General features: G+C 49.4%; 9 protein-coding genes across 9 annotated transcripts in view; 2 read left to right on the top strand and 7 right to left on the bottom strand.

The window, feature by feature from the left end:
• Positions 1-430: 430 nt before the first annotated feature.
• On the bottom strand, positions 431-1,921 carry NEUTE1DRAFT_146118 (uncharacterized protein; the record flags this gene model as incomplete). The annotated part of the gene is made up of 2 exons (XM_009852336.1): positions 431-1,041; positions 1,124-1,921. The coding sequence occupies 2 exons, from the start codon at positions 1,919-1,921 to the stop codon at positions 808-810; spliced, it is 1,032 nt and encodes a 343-aa protein (XP_009850638.1).
• A 2,686-nt stretch (positions 1,922-4,607) lies between these two features.
• NEUTE1DRAFT_81173 (uncharacterized protein) lies at positions 4,608-5,795 on the top strand (the record flags this gene model as incomplete). Its single annotated transcript, XM_009852335.1, has 2 exons — positions 4,608-4,686; positions 4,792-5,795. The coding sequence occupies 2 exons, from the start codon at positions 4,608-4,610 to the stop codon at positions 5,697-5,699; spliced, it is 987 nt and encodes a 328-aa protein (XP_009850637.1).
• A 245-nt stretch (positions 5,796-6,040) lies between these two features.
• On the bottom strand, positions 6,041-7,074 carry NEUTE1DRAFT_109762 (uncharacterized protein; the record flags this gene model as incomplete). The annotated part of the gene is made up of 4 exons (XM_009852334.1): positions 6,041-6,164; positions 6,512-6,556; positions 6,670-6,847; positions 6,915-7,074. 4 exons carry the CDS (start codon positions 7,072-7,074, stop codon positions 6,041-6,043), a joined length of 507 nt encoding a protein of 168 aa, XP_009850636.1.
• A 356-nt stretch (positions 7,075-7,430) lies between these two features.
• On the top strand, positions 7,431-8,153 carry NEUTE1DRAFT_116844 (uncharacterized protein; the record flags this gene model as incomplete). The annotated part of the gene is made up of 1 exon (XM_009852333.1): positions 7,431-8,153. One exon carries the CDS (start codon positions 7,765-7,767, stop codon positions 7,924-7,926), a length of 162 nt encoding a protein of 53 aa, XP_009850635.1.
• A 43-nt stretch (positions 8,154-8,196) lies between these two features.
• NEUTE1DRAFT_129453 (uncharacterized protein) lies at positions 8,197-9,022 on the bottom strand (the record flags this gene model as incomplete). The annotated part of the gene is made up of 2 exons (XM_009852332.1): positions 8,197-8,933; positions 8,992-9,022. One exon carries the CDS (start codon positions 8,917-8,919, stop codon positions 8,197-8,199), a length of 723 nt encoding a protein of 240 aa, XP_009850634.1.
• Positions 9,023-9,144: 122 nt separating this feature from the next.
• NEUTE1DRAFT_129452 (uncharacterized protein) lies at positions 9,145-10,535 on the bottom strand (the record flags this gene model as incomplete). Its single annotated transcript, XM_009852331.1, has 2 exons — positions 9,145-9,722; positions 9,825-10,535. 2 exons carry the CDS (start codon positions 10,533-10,535, stop codon positions 9,642-9,644), a joined length of 792 nt encoding a protein of 263 aa, XP_009850633.1.
• A 633-nt stretch (positions 10,536-11,168) lies between these two features.
• On the bottom strand, positions 11,169-12,110 carry NEUTE1DRAFT_116843 (uncharacterized protein; the record flags this gene model as incomplete). The annotated part of the gene is made up of 3 exons (XM_009852330.1): positions 11,169-11,259; positions 11,363-11,443; positions 11,481-12,110. 3 exons carry the CDS (start codon positions 11,910-11,912, stop codon positions 11,179-11,181), a joined length of 594 nt encoding a protein of 197 aa, XP_009850632.1.
• Positions 12,111-13,214: 1,104 nt separating this feature from the next.
• On the bottom strand, positions 13,215-14,178 carry NEUTE1DRAFT_109759 (uncharacterized protein; the record flags this gene model as incomplete). Its single annotated transcript, XM_009852329.1, has 3 exons — positions 13,215-13,289; positions 13,389-14,014; positions 14,052-14,178. The coding sequence occupies 3 exons, from the start codon at positions 14,176-14,178 to the stop codon at positions 13,215-13,217; spliced, it is 828 nt and encodes a 275-aa protein (XP_009850631.1).
• Positions 14,179-15,324: 1,146 nt separating this feature from the next.
• Positions 15,325-16,902, bottom strand: part of NEUTE1DRAFT_100432 (uncharacterized protein) — a gene marked incomplete at both ends in the record, with an annotated part of 2,871 nt that continues 1,293 nt past the window's right edge. The window contains 2 exons of the mRNA XM_009852328.1: positions 15,325-15,347; positions 15,490-15,967. Coding sequence (XP_009850630.1) covers positions 15,325-15,347; positions 15,490-15,967 — 501 coding nt within the window. The remainder of the gene's footprint in view (positions 15,348-15,489; positions 15,968-16,902) is intronic.

Raw genomic sequence — 16,902 nt, 5'->3', positions numbered from 1 at the left:
GTGGCCCTGCCAGCTCGCCCATTCCTCGCCAAGTGTACAATAACTACCAATTTGTTAGTTTGAGTTTGATTTTGGGTTAAACAAGGGAGCTTAGGAGCTCTCACCAAGTTTGCAAGAGGAACTATCCTCCGTTTAAAGGGCTTCAAGCAGGACAATGACAACGGTTCACAACACCATAGCAGCTTCCTACATTTAGCCTCTTATACCTCTCTCTCCTTCTCCAAGGTCTCCCAGACTAAAAACCATGAGTCTTACGGCATTTGCTCGATTGAACGCAGAACACTTTCTGAGAATCAGTAAAGCTTTGGCATTTTAGTTCCAGACTAACAAACGAACCAGGACTGGATTGTAGATAACTCTTCGCTTCGTACATAGAGGTATATAGGGTTAAAGGTCTCCTTTTCACACTCGCCAACTATGTCAGGTTATCCATCTGGCGCAAGACTCTTTCTAACTACCTACCGTACCCTAAGGCGGCCATAGCGAACGGAGCAATTCCCTTTCGCGCGCGTTGACTTGGTCTATTATATCATCCCAGGCAGTCCAGCCGCTCCAATCATTGAAGTATACTACCACCTACATACCTAGTAAGTTGACAAAAAACCCAGATCTTGCTGGAATGTCGTACGAACGACTACCACCAGGGTATACTTGACCAAACGACGAAATCCCGAAGGCCGTAGCCAGACTCAACTTGGACATCAACACCACAACTCCATATAACCGATCTCTGCAGCACACCTTATTTGCTCTCATCCGCCCCCATCTGCCCCCCTCCTCTCCGTTACCCAGCTTCTCTTGTTTATCCTACTGTGGCTTCTGGCCATAAACAACCTTCAAGGTATAGTATCCATGTACGTCCTTCCTCCTGAGCTGCCGACGCAGAAGATCGGCATACACAGCAATTTCCTGTTGCGACCAGCCCAAGATGGTACCGAACATGAATTGTATGATACCCTCAACATCGGTCGTCATGGTTGCATAGGCGTAAAGGCCAATATCCTTCATCCTCTTGTCTGACGGCCAGGGCGAGATGGGTATCTTCAACTTCAGTTAGCTTCTCCCTCGACAATGGTCCCTAGATGGTACTTTTCGCCAAGGGGAAGGAATGGGAACAACCTACCTTGAACTTCTTGACCGTTATATTTTGAAAGCCTGCCTCCTTCATGGCATCCTCCATTGTAGTGAAATCGGCGGTCCTGGACATGCGGTTGACCCGGTTACCAGCTGCCTCGAACAGTTTGCCATACTGACCCAACGGACTATTCTCCTTGACAGATCCGTCATCAGACGTAACCATGACTGAAGTATCAACGTGCTCGAGCCAGCCACCGGGCTTGCAGCACCGGAACGCTTGACTATAGATGTGGGTAAGGCTGTCGAAAGCGCCGTTTAGTAGCTGCATGTGGATGTAATCGAAATAGTCATCCCTAAAGGTCCATTCCTTGGTGGCATCGTCGATCTCGAAGAGGAGATTAGGAGGCACCCAGCTAGGCTGCACAGGAGAGATGTCGGTGCCGATTACGGTGCAGTTGGTATACTGATCAGCGAAGTCGATGGCCCACAATCCCGAACCCGTGCCAATATCGACGGCATTCTCAATGTTTTGGCTGAGAGGCGCTTGATGCAGCTTTCCTTCAAGCATCATGTCGATGGCGTGGTAGAAAATGTCCAAGGCCTCAAGGTGCTTCGGGTCATTGGGAGCCCAGTATTCTTCATCCATGGCGGCATGGCTGTGATAGGTTCGGCCATTGATATTGCGATAATTCAAAATGCTGGACGAGAGGGAAGCGGTCGAGCTCTCGATCTCGTCACCAAGTGTTGAGTCTGCATCATCAGTGTCGTCTGCAGGCAGTCCTTGTTGAGTCCAATGAGCTCCGAGGAGAGCACCAGATGATGCATCATCCACGGGGTTGCTCATGATGGAAAGAGAAACGTTTGCCGGGGACACGAGGAACATTGACAACAAAGTTCAAGAGAAAAAAACAAGAGGCTTTGAAAAGTCCCGACATGTGAAGCAATAACTTGACTGCGACCTGGCATCCTTTTTGATGATTCGCGGATCCCCCGCTCCAACCACAGTGGCTTCGAGACCCTAAGCCGACATAGGAAGTGGTCACACACACCGACGTGTCCAATCTTCTTCAACCGGGCCGCCCACGGACTGCTCGTCAGGTCGAGACTGCATAGTGAGATCGACTAGATATCGGCCGTCTGACTAGTTGCGGTCCACTAGTCGGGATCATCGACTTGTACTAGCTAAAAACCTCTTTGGCGCGCAACTAATCGGACGGTCGATTTGATATGTTTGTAGATCTGACGAGTAATGTAGAGGTACGGTTGTCTCACAATCGGAAAAAGTTGGGTTGGAAGAAAGGGTCCCCCCCTCACAGCTGCAACCACTGGGCTCGCACCCTCGAAGGGTACCTCTAGGCGATCATTCGAACTCCAATACGAACAAGACCCCTTCAACTTCAAAGCTCCCCAGACACGAGAGACGACAAAGCAAATAAAAGCAACCAGAATTTATAAAAAGTCAAAGGTTGAGTCGATACGAGTCAACAAGCAGAGAGAGGGGGTGTGTGTGTGTGTGCGAGTCATGAAAGCCTACCAGGGCTGCCAAGCAAAAAGCAGAGGAGAGGTAGCAATGCAACTGGATAATGATCTCCGAATTCCCCTGTCTGCTCCGAACTTGTTTATAAGCTTGACTCCACACGGCTTGATCTCCGGGAATTGGGGTAAGGGACTAAGGGTAGTGTAGTGTAACTGTGCGAATAGATCCCTCCATTCAGGTACCTCCTCTGCCTCCCAAGGTACGCAATCAGTGTAAACTATCGAACGAGACTCCACGGACCGAACTAGGCTTCCTGCGAGGGTACTACAACTCCGAACAGTAGAAAACCGTTCGGATTTAACTTTCACAAACGGGCACTCCCGTAATATTGGATTATACCGTGCACTAGATAACGATTATATTCGACCAGTCACAATACCTACAATTAGAGTTGTCCGCCCACCCCCAGCAAACTCAACATATTACGGACCTACGTACTTGGCGACTCTCCGTCCCCCTGCTACATCAGGCCTCGTAGCGACGACCTCGGCCGCCAGGGATTGTTAGAGGACTTTGGTCGTCTTCCCCCTGCGCCCACACAGACTCGGATTTCATTCCTCGAAGAATGACTGGCCCAATTTCTCTGAACAACATGAACCTCACGGCGATAACTCGCTGTTCCGACTGTCTCTACGCAGTAATCATCGACGTGAAAGCATGGCTGGCTGCTTGGTTCATCTGCCACCCTGGACCTCCCGCCGGATCTTGCTCTGAGGTTTGTACGGGGATAACAGTGACCCTACATGCACGAAATCGTTTCCGATAATCTCGACTCGTTGAGATGACGAGGGGGTATCGACGCACTATGATGGCATGTGCTCCCAAGGAACTATTACCGACGCCATGGGCGGGTACACTCCGCTTCCATAGGTTTCCTCTGCCTTTCTTCGAGATTCTCGCCATGCGAGGAGCAATGCTACACGACGACACGTCAAAAAAAAAACTCGCACAACCGCGTCTTCCAGTACAAGTACGGCATTCCCTGCGACGCCTTCTTCTCAGCACACGAACCGGGTGGATTGTCCAGATAATCTGAGGGGGAACGCAAGATCTGGTTGTGCTGGCTGAGGCTGCGGAGGTTTCGGACTTGCACGCTCTGATCGGGGAAGGAACTTATATCCAGATGTTAAAGGGCGTAACGGGATTCGAATGTGCTTCGTTCGGGGGCAGACCGATTCGGAATGTTGGTGGCGATCGTGGATCACATCATTTGATTGATCGATGGAGTGGCCTACAGGCAGTCGTCCCAGACTGTATTTTGGTTATGTCGGATGAGGATGGAAGTTGCGTTGGACGATGGTCCGGCTCGGAGAGAGGCCGTTTCAAGGTAGGAAGCAGGAGATATACGAGTTGTAAGGGTGGAGGGAAAAAGGGTTGCTTGGTGCAATGTGAGTGCATGGCCGAAAGGTCGGAGGTCCGAAAAGGGGTAAATTCGGCCCAAGCGGACAGATGTGTGTTTTCTGTTTTACAACCTCACCCACAACGTCCACTGGCCAAGTGATGCACGACTACGGCCAGATAATGGAGTCTGTTGCATAAATTCGAAGCAAAAACGCAAAGAGCTGTACGGACAACCTCCTACATCGCCAAAAAGACAAGCTTCGCCGCACCAAAAGCCGACATAATCGATGCGGCACTCGAGAGGAATTGCAGAAACCGACGCCGGCGAACATTGGCAGTCGGGCCGTCATATGAATAAATGTAGCGGACTTCCATACTTCTTCGGTGTGTGAGAATTGCATCTGTCGATCACACAGCATGATCCGGTTTAGCCAACCGACGGATAATGCAGCAGGAAGAGATTTCTGGTATTTATTCCTTCCCCTTGCCGTATCTTTTCTTCTCTTTTTGTTCTCCTTCACACCTCCAAAGTCAAGCCCATTTCACTCTCGTTCTGGATACCACTTATCCACGTCTACTACTCACTCAAAAAAACAAAGTCGACTTGACCACCTCGCCAACGATCAGCCCATCGGCAGTCGAATTTCCAACAATGAAACTTGGCACTTTCATCACCCATATGCTGGCAGCCGCTGCCACGCTAGGCGTATACGCTGTACCGACTCAACGACGTCCTGTTTCGGAAACTGGCGGAGGGTTGAAGGTTACAAACCTGTCAAATGGTCTGCCGGAAGATGCACAGACAAAACGGCGGAGGTACGAGTCTCCGCAAGCAGTAAGACCAGATTGGCCCGACTGTCCCGAGTTCAACAAGGGGAGCTTCGACATCAAGTATCCCAAACTGTATCCAACCAGTGCCGCCTGGGACGGCAACTATGTCATCAAGTACGACGTATACAAGAACGCATTTGTCTGGAAGGTCAACCTGAAAGCCTTAACCAGCAAGATCGGCGGCTGTTACGGCCTTGAGACCGACTTCGAAGGCAACACCTACGTCGCCTGCACCGACGGTAACACCATCATCCGCATCTTGTTCGATGGCCAGTTCCCCAAGACTTGGTGGCCGGAACACGTAGACCCCATAGATCAGGCCATCCGCGGCCTAGCCGCCATCCCTGACTCCAGCCGGCTCCTCACCCACAACGGGGAGAGCCTCATCGGCGCTTTGGACATGACCATGGAGTTCGGCCAGCGGCTGCCTGATTGGCTGGCCAACACAAACATGATGATCGCCGACGTCCAGGGCATCACGCTTCCGCCAAAGTACAAGAGCCACGTTTGCCTGTTGACCTCCCCCACACAGGGCGTCCAGGTCGTCGAGGCCATGGGATGGCTGTGGCAGACGGAAGACTACTTGAACCACCGTCATGCGGTTCAGCACACCTTTACCGTGATCCCTCCGCCACCTGCCATCGCGGCCGAGAATGGATATCCGTCCGACACGGTGCAGGTCGGGTCTAACAGTATTTTCACACTATTTGAGTACAAGGACGGGCACAAGACTGGAGACGAGAGTGTCTGGTATTTTGAAGATATTACGCAGGCGATTGAGCAAAATTTGGCCCTGCTGCATGGCCCTAATGGGTTTACGGGCTGGAACGATCCGATGATTTGGCCGGATGCTGATGAGATTCGTTTAAAGTCGGACCTACCAGAGGGATGGCATTTGAATCGCGGCACATAGTGATAAACGTGCTGAGATCAATGAACGAACCGCTCAGTGGGCTCCATGTGACGAACGATGTATCGGAGTTGGACAGATATGGATAGGGTTGTTTGGAAGAGTGTTATGCATATCTTGATATTTGGAAACAGACGAGAAGCAATTTGATGTTGCTTTCACACCACAACGGTGGGACAAGTTGGTGTTCCACGGTGGTTAAAAATCCAGATTTCCTACAAATACTTACCAATTTTATTATGTCGTATACAACGATGGTTTATGGGCATGTTTGTTATTTGGTAATCAATCTCCAGATATTACCTCTAGGTAGGTTTGCTTTCCACAGAAATCATGATCCCAAACTACACAGCTGATATTCCGCACGTTTCTGCCAACCACACAGAGGAGGACGAGACACCTGTTGGCACTGCACTGCAAGTTATAAAGGCCTTGGAGTCCTTTCTCGTGGTCGGATCTCTAGGTCCCCTATTTCCATATATACATTTACCTGTTTATTCTATATAACACGATTTGTTGGATATGACACTCCAGATTTACAGGTTGCACGGGGGCAACTTTCGATATGGCCTGAGGACCCTGGAGTTCTGGGGCTCTTGGGGTTATTCCCACTCACTCTTATTTTCTGTCTGCAACCTTGGGCATCACAACCATATCTCCCATTCACCGGATCGCCTTTCAAGTACCTATTCAATTCCAACCTTCTGGAGCATGTCCCTGTTTTGTCATTTTTGAAAACTTTTGTCGTCACCAATCGCCGTCTTCTGGTCTCCCTCTGGACACTCATCAAAGCAGATCACGACTATCGAGCTTACCTTTCTCCAACCAAAGACCGCTCTCCCTTTTCTCGTTCCGACTTCCTTCAGGATGGTCGAGACGAGAAGAGCCAAAGCTACAAGGCTCGCCCTGGACTTGACAGGTACCTTTACTCCTCTATTACGCCTTGAATAATGGTCTAACGAGTACTTCTCACCAATAGAAGCTCAATCGAAGCATGCGGCCTTCATCCGCCTCCCTGTTGAAGTCAGGCTGATGATCTACAAGCACCTGTGGACTCCGACCGTCATGCCTTAGGAGTACGACTTCGTTGCTCAGCGTGAAGGCCAACCCGTCAGCGACCACATGAAGCAAACTCACGCGTTGGCGTCCGTCTGTCGTCACATGTGTTACGAGGTTATAGCCGAATACTTTTTCCAAGCCCAAGCGCACGTCACCTACGCCGTCGTCGTCGGCGGCGGCGTGAAGCGATATGCGCGTGCTTGCCTCCATGTAGCACTTCAAAAGCTCCAACCTTTTCACGAAGCATCTCCAACACGTACGCACGCCTGAACTGGCTACCCATCAATGACTGGTACGGCTGGGCTGACTGGGATAACATGGTGGAGGACAAAAACAGCGCGCGAAGAAAAAACTTCCTGGTTTGCCATGGCCACCTTAGGGTACGGCGGCGAGCAGCAAAAAAAAGAGAGTCTTGCGACAGATGAATACCCTGAAGTGGCTGGCGAACTTGAGAAGCTTACGGACTTTGGAGATCACGTTCATCGATGTCCTGAATGGTATTCTGTGTGCAAGCTCTTGCCTGATTTGTAGGCAGGTGAGCATATTCTACCAAATGTGCAAAACTGACACTTCATGAGGTTTAGGGGTTTCCATCACATCATAATATGCGGCGGAGGTTGGGTTTACAAGTTCGGCTTGTAATCATCTGGCAGGGGAGGGGGGTAGGTAAATTAGTAGAATAGAAGATGAACTCAACGAGAGAATCTTCTTCGTTTGGAACGACCATCCCCAAGATGTAAAGAATGAGGATATGGATGATGCTGGGAATACTGTCCATGCCGTGTGCTCGTCACCCACCAGCCATTGTCAGGTCCTTATCGACTTGTCAATTCCCCTACATTGTACGCTGAGCCCCAACCCTTAGCCTCGGCTCTCTTGAAGGTAAACCCCAACGACGAGCTCTCTTAGGAACCTGAGAAATTCATCACTCAATAACCACGACGAAAGTAGCGACCGCACGACGAGGAAACCCAGCCAACTGACTCATTCAACAAGAAGAAAATTGAATATGCGTCTAACGGATCAACTCAAATTCATCGCACGACTGTCTGGTCTTTCTCAGCGATCAGAAAGGGACGACCTGCATGTGTATGCACCGACAAACGCTCGGATCGCCATAGGGGACTATACGATCGAAAAAGACATCATCGAAATGAATATAGGGATGTAATGAAGGTTGAGTGCCCAAAAGCGTGCGACTTAGAAAGCCTGCCCCCTCCAGTCCACCATCCCTTCTCTTCGAGGACTTTCGTCGCAAATTCAACTCTGATTCGCAAGAAGAGCCGAAGGAAATGAGGCACCTTTAGGGTTGCGTTGAATCCTATGCGGCAGAGAGATTGCGTCAATAGAGGACATCGAAGCCGATGAGCTGCTTAAATACGTAGGTCGGTTGTTCTTCTGGCTGAATAGTGTATCAAAACATGAGATTATCAGTAAGCATTCATGTGTCTTTGAGAGAGTGGGAGAAAAATCGAGGAACCCTCTTCATGGGAGTACAATATACCTGTCTGAGGTCCTCCCGGACCGACTTCGAGAGGATGTCTTCAATCCTCCGGATCTCGGGCGTTTCCTCCAAAGAATCACCATAGAGCTTGACAACAATTTTCTCCAGGTTGCGCAAGGTTGTGAGTCTCTCAAAGAGACTGGAGTCAAGAATCTCGTTGAGAGCTGACTCCACATGGCGCGAAGGCCAATTGATAATCAGCTCGAGAGTCTTGAGTTGCTTCAGCTGCAATAGCCAGTCCAGGGCTCTGGTCATGAGATCAGATTCACCTGCAGTCCAAAAAAGACTGACGTGCTGAGTATAGGACACGAATAGAAGAGAGGACTGGATGTGTTGCATATCTAGAGGTAGAAGTAGTACCTCTTTAAGCATGGGGTTATGGTCCCGCCAGTTGGAAACGCCAACTTGAGTTTGATGAAAGTATTCCGAGAGGACCTCGTCGCGGATCTGCCGACAGATTGACACCAGCGCATTAAGTAGTTCGACTTGGTGCCTAAAGTAGTAGATCTCTGGATATAGATGGACCCGGCCACTCTGTTGTCTGCAAGCCTCAAGGAGTCTGGGGAGATCGCTGTCTGGAATCATCCACACATGGCGGTATATTTCAAATCGAATCTCAAGCGGAGCAGCGAGGATGGGAGGTTTTGCTTCTGAGCTCATGTTGAATGCTGCAGCTTTGAGAGGGTCAGCTGCTTGAAATACACCCTGGACATAGACAAATGTCAAACCTACCTTTACTGAATCCCGATGAAAGCTTTTGCAGCTGCCTCTGCAACGGATCGACGATCAGGAAACGAAATGTCTGAGAACCAAGAGGTAAAGGGAAGGTGAGGGGTGTGGAGAGGGGAAGAAATGCCACGATTAGTTTAGGCCTTTTTTTTTTTTTTTCTGATAGAGGAGGAAGAGGAAGAAAAGAAACTGGGAACAGGGCCCAACCAAATATACCAGACAAAAATACCGGTGAGGTGAGGTGAACGAACCGAAGTGGCAGGCACGGACTACCAACAAAGTCGAGATGAAAAAGGGTAGGGCATGCAGTGTAAAGTGTTTCACCACTCCACAAGGAGTCAACCTCTGTTTGCAGGAGGGAGTGCCTCAGTTGGATTTGATCTGGTTCAGCGGAAAGAAAAAGATAATAAGAGTGATGGGGGTTGCCAGTTTCACCCTAACCTGCGATATCAACATAACCTGTGCGGGCGTGCTGGGTGGCTGATGATTACAGTCCGATACTGATGTGTTTGTTTGTTAGCTCGAGTCCACGCGTTAACTGGTTTGGGCCTTTTCATGTCTGATTTGGCATGTTTCGGTCTTCAACGAAACCCTATTCCACTTAAAAAAAAGGGATCCCGGTGTTGAATATTTTAATCCGAATTCAAATGGTGTCAAATCCTATTCGGCAGAGGCCAATCAAGATTGACAGCACCAAAGTGCTGGTCAAATACATAAGTCGGCTGTTGCTCTGGCTAAATAGCACCAAATGCATCACCAGGTTGCCAGTCAGTATTTGATTTGAAAACTGGAGGAAGAAGCGAGTGTAAGCCGCCTCAAAGGAAGTATTAACATACTTGTCTGAGGTCCTCCCGTACCGACCTTGAAAGAACGTCGTTGAAATACCGAAGCCGAGGTGCTCTTTTCAAGAAATCCGCATCCAATTCCACCCGGCATCTGTTGAAATAGAGCTTGAGAACAATCTTCTCCAGGTTGCGCAACTTTGTTCCGAGCTGAAACACGATATGGAATGCGCAAAAATCGTTTAGGACGGCCGTCAACTGGTCCAGGAAATCGTGGAAAGTGTGCAATTGCGAATCAACAAGCAAAAGCTCAACGGTCTTGAGCTGCTTCAGCTGCAACATCCATTCAATAGTCTCGGAAAATTCACGAAGAAATTCAGGTGGCGGGTGACGGCGTAGTATCCAAGTAAGGCTGACGTGCTGAGTATAGGACGCAAAGAGAAGAGAGGACCGTATGTAGTGATTTGCGCGAGAGTTATGGATCCTTCCGGAGGTGAAAAGGTGCCGGAAATGAACCTGCGTTCGGTAGAAGTATTCTGAGAGGACCTCGTCTCTCATCTGTCCACAGATAGAAAGGAGCGTATGAAGTTGCTTGACCTGGAGTTCTAGGTAGGCTTTCGACCAATAATACAGGTCACAGTACGCGTAAGGCTTCATTAAGTGTTTCTTAAAATCGACGGGGACCGTCCACGTATAGCGGTATATCTCGTGTCGAACCTCCAGCGGGATAGCAAGAATGAGAGGTTTCGTTGGTTGCAGAGTCATCATGAATAGCTTGGAGACTGGTGCAGTTGAAGGATTAGTTTACTGGAATACATGCGGGACACACGCTGGACATAGCGGCGCTGGTGGCGGCTATTGTAGCGTCCTTCGCATCGGACCAAGGTCCAGAACAATAAATGAGAGAAATTAACGAAAGAAACCAAATGAGAAAAAGGTGAGGGAGATGGAGGGAAGACGAGAACCAGAAATCAGGGCGGCCCACCTAGTAGAGAATGGCCGAACTGGGCCGAAATGGTGGTGAGGGGAACAAACCGAAGTGGAAGGCACGAACTTCCAATAAAAGGGCGAAGTGGAAAAGGGTCTTTGTCGAAACAACTTGTGCTTCAAGCGCATACTATTGTCTATGGTCATCTTGTCAACGTAACCTAATAAACCTCAACCGAATCGGGAATACTTTTTTCCTCCATGTCATTTTCCAAGGTCATACGAGGCCTATCAGGCTAGAAATACGCCCCTGTGTAGCACATACACTAGTATGTTGCCAGCTAAAAAGGCACAGCAACAGACGACTAGCCCGCTGTCAGCATCCCGCAAAAATAAGAAATAAAAATGAAGAAAAGAGAATAGAATTAAATGTATATGGAAAGAAAAACAGAGAAAAAAAAGAAGGCGGACAAAGGTAGCGTCAAATCTTGAAAGACCGAGGCCACTCGGTGTCGACGGCACCAAGGTGCTGCTCAATCAAGTACGTGGGTTGTGCCTCTTTCTGAATATATCGACACATCAAAGTTTTGTCAGCCAGTGTCTACTTCACCTACGATTTACCAAAAGGGTAAGGTAGGAAGGAAGAATGATGGAAATGCACGTACCTGGCTCGGAGCCTTCAAGATCATATCCGAGACTTGTTTCTTTATTCTCGCAAACCATCTCGATCTCTCTAATTTCTGTTTCTCTGCCGCGGTGGGGGGTAAAATTGTCAAAGTCCACTTTGAAGACGACCTTCTCCAAATTCCGTAGCTTCATGAGCTTGGAAAGGCAGACAGAACAGAAGAGAGCTTGTGCGTTTCCACCTGGATTTGACCTGGGGGGATCCGACCTGATACACGCCATTATGCGTATCCATCCCTCAAAGAGAACAAGCTCGAGGGTCTTGAGCTGCTCCAATTTCAACAGCCAGTCCCAGTGCTGACAATTGTTGGTTCGTCTTCCCTCAGAGTCCCTCGAGCAAAGGCACGGCTCCCATTGAAGACTGACATGGTGGGTGTAATGCCTCAAAAGGCGGGAGGATTGGATGCAGGCTACGACGTCAAACACCGGACAAGGCGTGTTGATGAACCTCCCGAATCCGAATTGAATATCATGCCATCGAACATATACCTGGGTCCTATCGAAGTATTCCCAAAGAACTTCCTGCCTCATCTGTCGACAGCTTGAAACCAGAGCGTGAAGTTGTCCAAACTGGCGCTTGAACTAAATTCCGTTCAAGCAGCTAACGAAATGTGGGTCGAGCTCGAAATGCTTTCGGGGGTCGACCGGAATTGTCCAAGTGTAACGGTATATCATGTACCGGATCTCGAGCGGGGTAGAGAGGATAGGAGGTCTTGGCTTTGATGCCATATTGAATAGCTGCGAGAGGGTTAGCTACTGGTAATACGCGATGGATAAACTTTAGGTATACCGTGGCTCTGATGTGTTGTGGCAGTATTGACTGACGGCGTCTGCGATGTGTCTGACGGGATACCAATACTTCCGGACCAAGCTGGATGACTCCGAGTTGTGTGGATGGACTATGTCAAAGCCTCGGATAGATGAACTCCCCCTTTTGCTTTGGTGGGTTTGCAACCAATGCTCGTTGGTGCTCACGGTTGATTGAGAGGATCAGAGGGAGTGGGTTGGTTGATCAGGCTGAATAACGGTTCCTCACTGTGACCACCAGTTAAATACTGCAGACTACACCAGAATCCATGCGCCCCATTGCACCTTCCAGGTTCTGGGTCCTTGAGGCGGTTATTGCGGTTATCTTGAGCCAGGCGAGGAGAGGGTTTGCCATAACGGAGTGCCGCGCAGGAAAGAGTGCCTCGAGAGTGTTGAGAGTAAACTGACAGGGAAATCTTCGTGTTGTAGAAGAGGGACCACAGGAGAAGTGCGCGGGGTAAAACAAGGTTTTCCAACGGGCCATAGAAGTAGATTCGTTTGCCAGTTTTGACGTTTGAGAACTGGATCAGACGACATTCGTGTTGTTGTCAGGTGGTGACTTGTGCCACGCCCTCGCATGTGGCAGGCAACGGCCTGACGCGGAACAGGATGTTCAGGTGTCCAATAGAGAGTGTACAACTTCTGGCAGGCATGAATGTTGCAGTATGCTTACAGATTATGCCTGATTTCCCTGGAAGTTGAACATCAATGCCCCGAGTCAATACCTAGGTACGGTACAGTCAATTTAAGTGCCCCTACCTCTCAATCCCGTTTCGAATCGCGTCTCATAATATCCCAACTTCAGAACGGATAGGCACCCTAGTAAAGCTCTCTACGTCGCCACTGAATCGTTGCATGAGGCTTCTGTCGAACATGTCTTCATGATGCTAAGACGTGTGACCAGCACATGATTTTTCGATTGACTGAAAATAGCGTCCATGCTTTTGTACCACAAGTGACTCGCCCTCTATCGTCAGTTTTTCCCATTTTCTCCCCAGAAAACCTCCAGATATGTTCCACTAGAGATCAAACTGTGTCCAACAAAGGCCACTCGACTACAACAGCACCAATGTGGTGCTCAATCTTGTATAAACCCGATTCCTAAGTGACATCGACGTATTAGCTGAGCAGTCCCAAAGATTTGGAGCTTGAAGAAGACTGAGAAAACCCCCAATAAAGGGTGGGCGAGGAACAACATACCTCCACCTTCCTCTCAGGAATAACCTCCTCATCCTCCTCCATTGCCGCCATGTACGCCAAAAACTCAGGCCTCTGCCCCCAAAACCACTCCGTCAGCCGCGCCTCATACGCTTCAGCAACAACGTCGCTAATAAACACCCGAAACACGATCTTCTCCAGTGTCCTTGGCAACATCAGGAGCTTTGCCAGGCAGTTCTTGCAAGATGACGGTTCATCAGTAAAAACAACCTCCACTGTCCTGAGATCTTCCAACTCTGCCAGCCATTCCAGGCCGCGAGGTCGAATTGGGCATTGATACATCGAGCCCTCAGTGCACAAACAGCCACCCCAGTGGATGCTGACGTGCTGAGTATGCTCGATGAAAAGCGACGAGGACTGGAGTACCTCGAAAGATTTGTGGTTGGTATGGGCTAGAGGCGAGAACTCGGGAGGAGGACAAGCCGGGCCACGGCCGCGGTAGAGAGAGTGACGGGGAGGATAGACACTGCCCAGGTGGAGTTGGGTCTTGGGGAGAACGCGAGTGAAGTACTCGGTGATGAGTTCCTCGCGGATCTGTCGGCAGGTGATGGCTAGGTTTTGAAAGGCTGTGATCATCTCGAGCTGCTGGTGAGCTTGATGGAGTGCATCTGGGTCATTTTTGTTGTCATCGAGATGCGAGTGAACTGCTGTCAGAGTCGCTGTCGGTGTCGCTGTCGACGTCAGCCTCGAGAGTCCAGATCTCCCGGTAGATCATGAAGCGGATCTCGGCTGGTAGACAGAGGAAAGTGGATTTGCTATTTGGGAAGCACATGTTGGATATTTCCTTTGAGAGAGGGTTAGCTGCTTGAAAAATATATCGGGAATTGCATTCCCTGCTGAGCTTACCTTCGTGCTTGGCGACTTGTGGGAGCTCGAGGTATGACGAGCAGAGGTTGATAAAGCGATGAAGACAACTCGCAAAGATAAATACGAAGAAAGAGTCGGTATATAGTGGTCGTTGATTGTAGTGTCCGTTGATATTTTTGGGAAGACGTGACAAGCCTGTCAAGGAGACTGGAAAATCTTTGGAGGTAAAACGTCGATCAGAGATATTCGGTTTGACTTTGAAGTGGTGTCAGGAAGAAGGGAAAAGTTGATGCCAGGGCAGCCAGGGCAGCATTAAATACCTAAGGTGGATAGTGGAGGGGGTGCCACATACAGTGAATGGGAAGTCCAATGGATAGGTGAAGCGTAACGAGTGGCGCCACCTTGGTTAAGGTTGAGGAAAGGGAGGAGAGGTCTGGTACTCAAGGTTCCATGTCTCCAGGTTCAAGGCCAGGTGAAGGCCATCTCCCACCCTGGATTCGTAAGAGAGAATTCCGTCAACCACAACCGACATAACGTTCGTACTGGAGGCCGGCCCAAGATGATAGAGGTAGGAAACCGGGCAACCTAGACTAGACACTCTGGCGCAATCTCTCCATTCTAACAGTTTGTGATTGAATAAGAGAACGAAAATCAAGTAGAGCATCTCCATATGCACGTAAAGAGTTTCAATCGATTCAATGGGATACTTACATAGTTGTCGTCCCTTATCGTCGGGCCTTCCCCCCCTTTCTCTTTTTTTTTTAAATTTTTTTTGTCATTTTGAACCCAACAAATTTCGCAAGGTGACACATGCTTATATATCCTCAGAAAATGAGCTGTGCGCTTAGGATATCACTGGTCTAATTGTAGGTATGGAGTTCTTGAGATCTGGGTAAAGGCTTGCGTTGTTTCGAGCTCGTCGATGAAGCCACTCTCCAAAAACTGGACGAGGACCTCCTGAATGATGGAATGACCTCACCAGTACCTGTGCAATGCGAGCGAACTTCTCGATGCCGATGGAAAACCAAATTGAAATTCTTTTGAAAGGCCTGTGATACTTCAGATTGTGCCAGACAGAGGCCACTCAACGTCAACATCGCCGACGTGGTGCTCAATGTGGTACGTTGGCGGTTCCTAGAATGACGGCGCGTTAGCTCGTTACCTAGTTTTTGTCTGACTTTGGATGAGGTGCGCAACGAGGAAGAAAGGGAATAGCCGATGGAGGGGCTAGGCAGGGCAATGCAGAAATATAGTGGTACCTGGTGTTCATCCACACCGTCCACTTCCTCTTCCACCACCACCACCGCATCTTCCACTCCATCTTTAACATTCAAATGCAGTCTCCTCTGATATCTCTCTTCCAGAACCTTCATCCTCCGAAACCACTTCATCACCTCCCAGGTCTCTCTGACAACAGGGACAGCAGCCTCGCCGTTCTCATCGGCGCCACGCCACACCTTGAAAACTACTTTTTCCAAAGTGTGCGGCAAGCCCATTAGTAGTTCCCAGCAATCGAGGCAGAACCAGTCCATGAATTCGTCATTGCCTCCATCCTCCTCATCATCCGAGTCCTCCTCAGCCGGGACCGGCAGCGCAAACCCGCTCCTGGTAAACCGTTGCATAGCATTGTACCGAGCGTCGGTAAACACCAACTCCAAACTCGTCAGCTGCTGCAGTTTCAACAGCCAACGAAGGCCCCCAGGGTGATTCCCACGTTGAACCACATCCCTATCCCTGGCGCAGTCGCAGCTGCCCTAGAGGAGGCTGATATGCTTTACATGCTGGGTGAGGAGGGAGGACGCCTGGAGCCCCTGGAGAATTCTGTGTTTGCTGCCCAGGTGAATCTGGGTGAATGGGAGGATGTGGGTGATGTACTCGTGGGGTACTTCGTCACGGATCTTGCAGCAAGTAAGTGCAAGGGACTCGAGGACGGTGGTGAGGCCGCGGTTAACGGGTAGAGTCTAGATTGACCGGTATATTATGGTTCTGATTTCTACAGGGAAAGATATGAAAGGGAACTAGGACTGATACTCAGTGAAGCACATGTCTTGAGTGGAGATGGGGTTGGGGTTGAAGGTAGGCAAAGATTGAGGAAGATGAATGCTGTTGAAGGTACCTACTTGTAGAGAAGACATGTGCTGCTCGATATTTAAAGAAGGAAGAGAAAGGTAGGCATTCCCAATGACCGAGTGTACTGCTTGTGCCCTTTTGAGTAGGTACCTAGGTAGGTATCCAACATACCGGTCGCCTTGCCTAAGCATCCAGATGTTGGGTGAAGAGCTGTGATTCTGTGCTCATCGATGAAGCTATTTCCTCCTGACTTCGGCAAGAATATGCTATATAATGCCCGTGTCCTTGTCGATAGGGGTACGGCCGGACTGTTCGAAAGTAATGTAGATTCAGTTTGGTCATATACATCTATTTCAGAGGCGTAACAGAACTGGAAACAAAATTCAGGAGGGAAGAATTTTAAAGTTGAAGTAGGTTTACGAAAAGGACTCGAAATCAAAGGAAAGAAAGCAGCAGTAAGAAACCCCCTACCCCTTACCACCGAAGGCGTAGTACTTCAGATCTTTTCCGACAGAGGCCACTCAACGTCGATAGCACCAACATGGTACTCAATTATGTATCCCTGCGAGACCAAACAATGACGCATCAGAACGTCAGTTCTCATCCACTCTCGGACATT

This window comes from Neurospora tetrasperma (assembly GCF_000213175.1).
Source record: "Neurospora tetrasperma FGSC 2508 unplaced genomic scaffold NEUTE1scaffold_3, whole genome shotgun sequence".
NCBI classification, from domain to species: Eukaryota; Fungi; Ascomycota; class Sordariomycetes; order Sordariales; family Sordariaceae; genus Neurospora; species Neurospora tetrasperma.
Note: the sequence above shows the minus strand (reverse complement) of the source record. Positions and strands in the feature narration are given on the sequence as shown.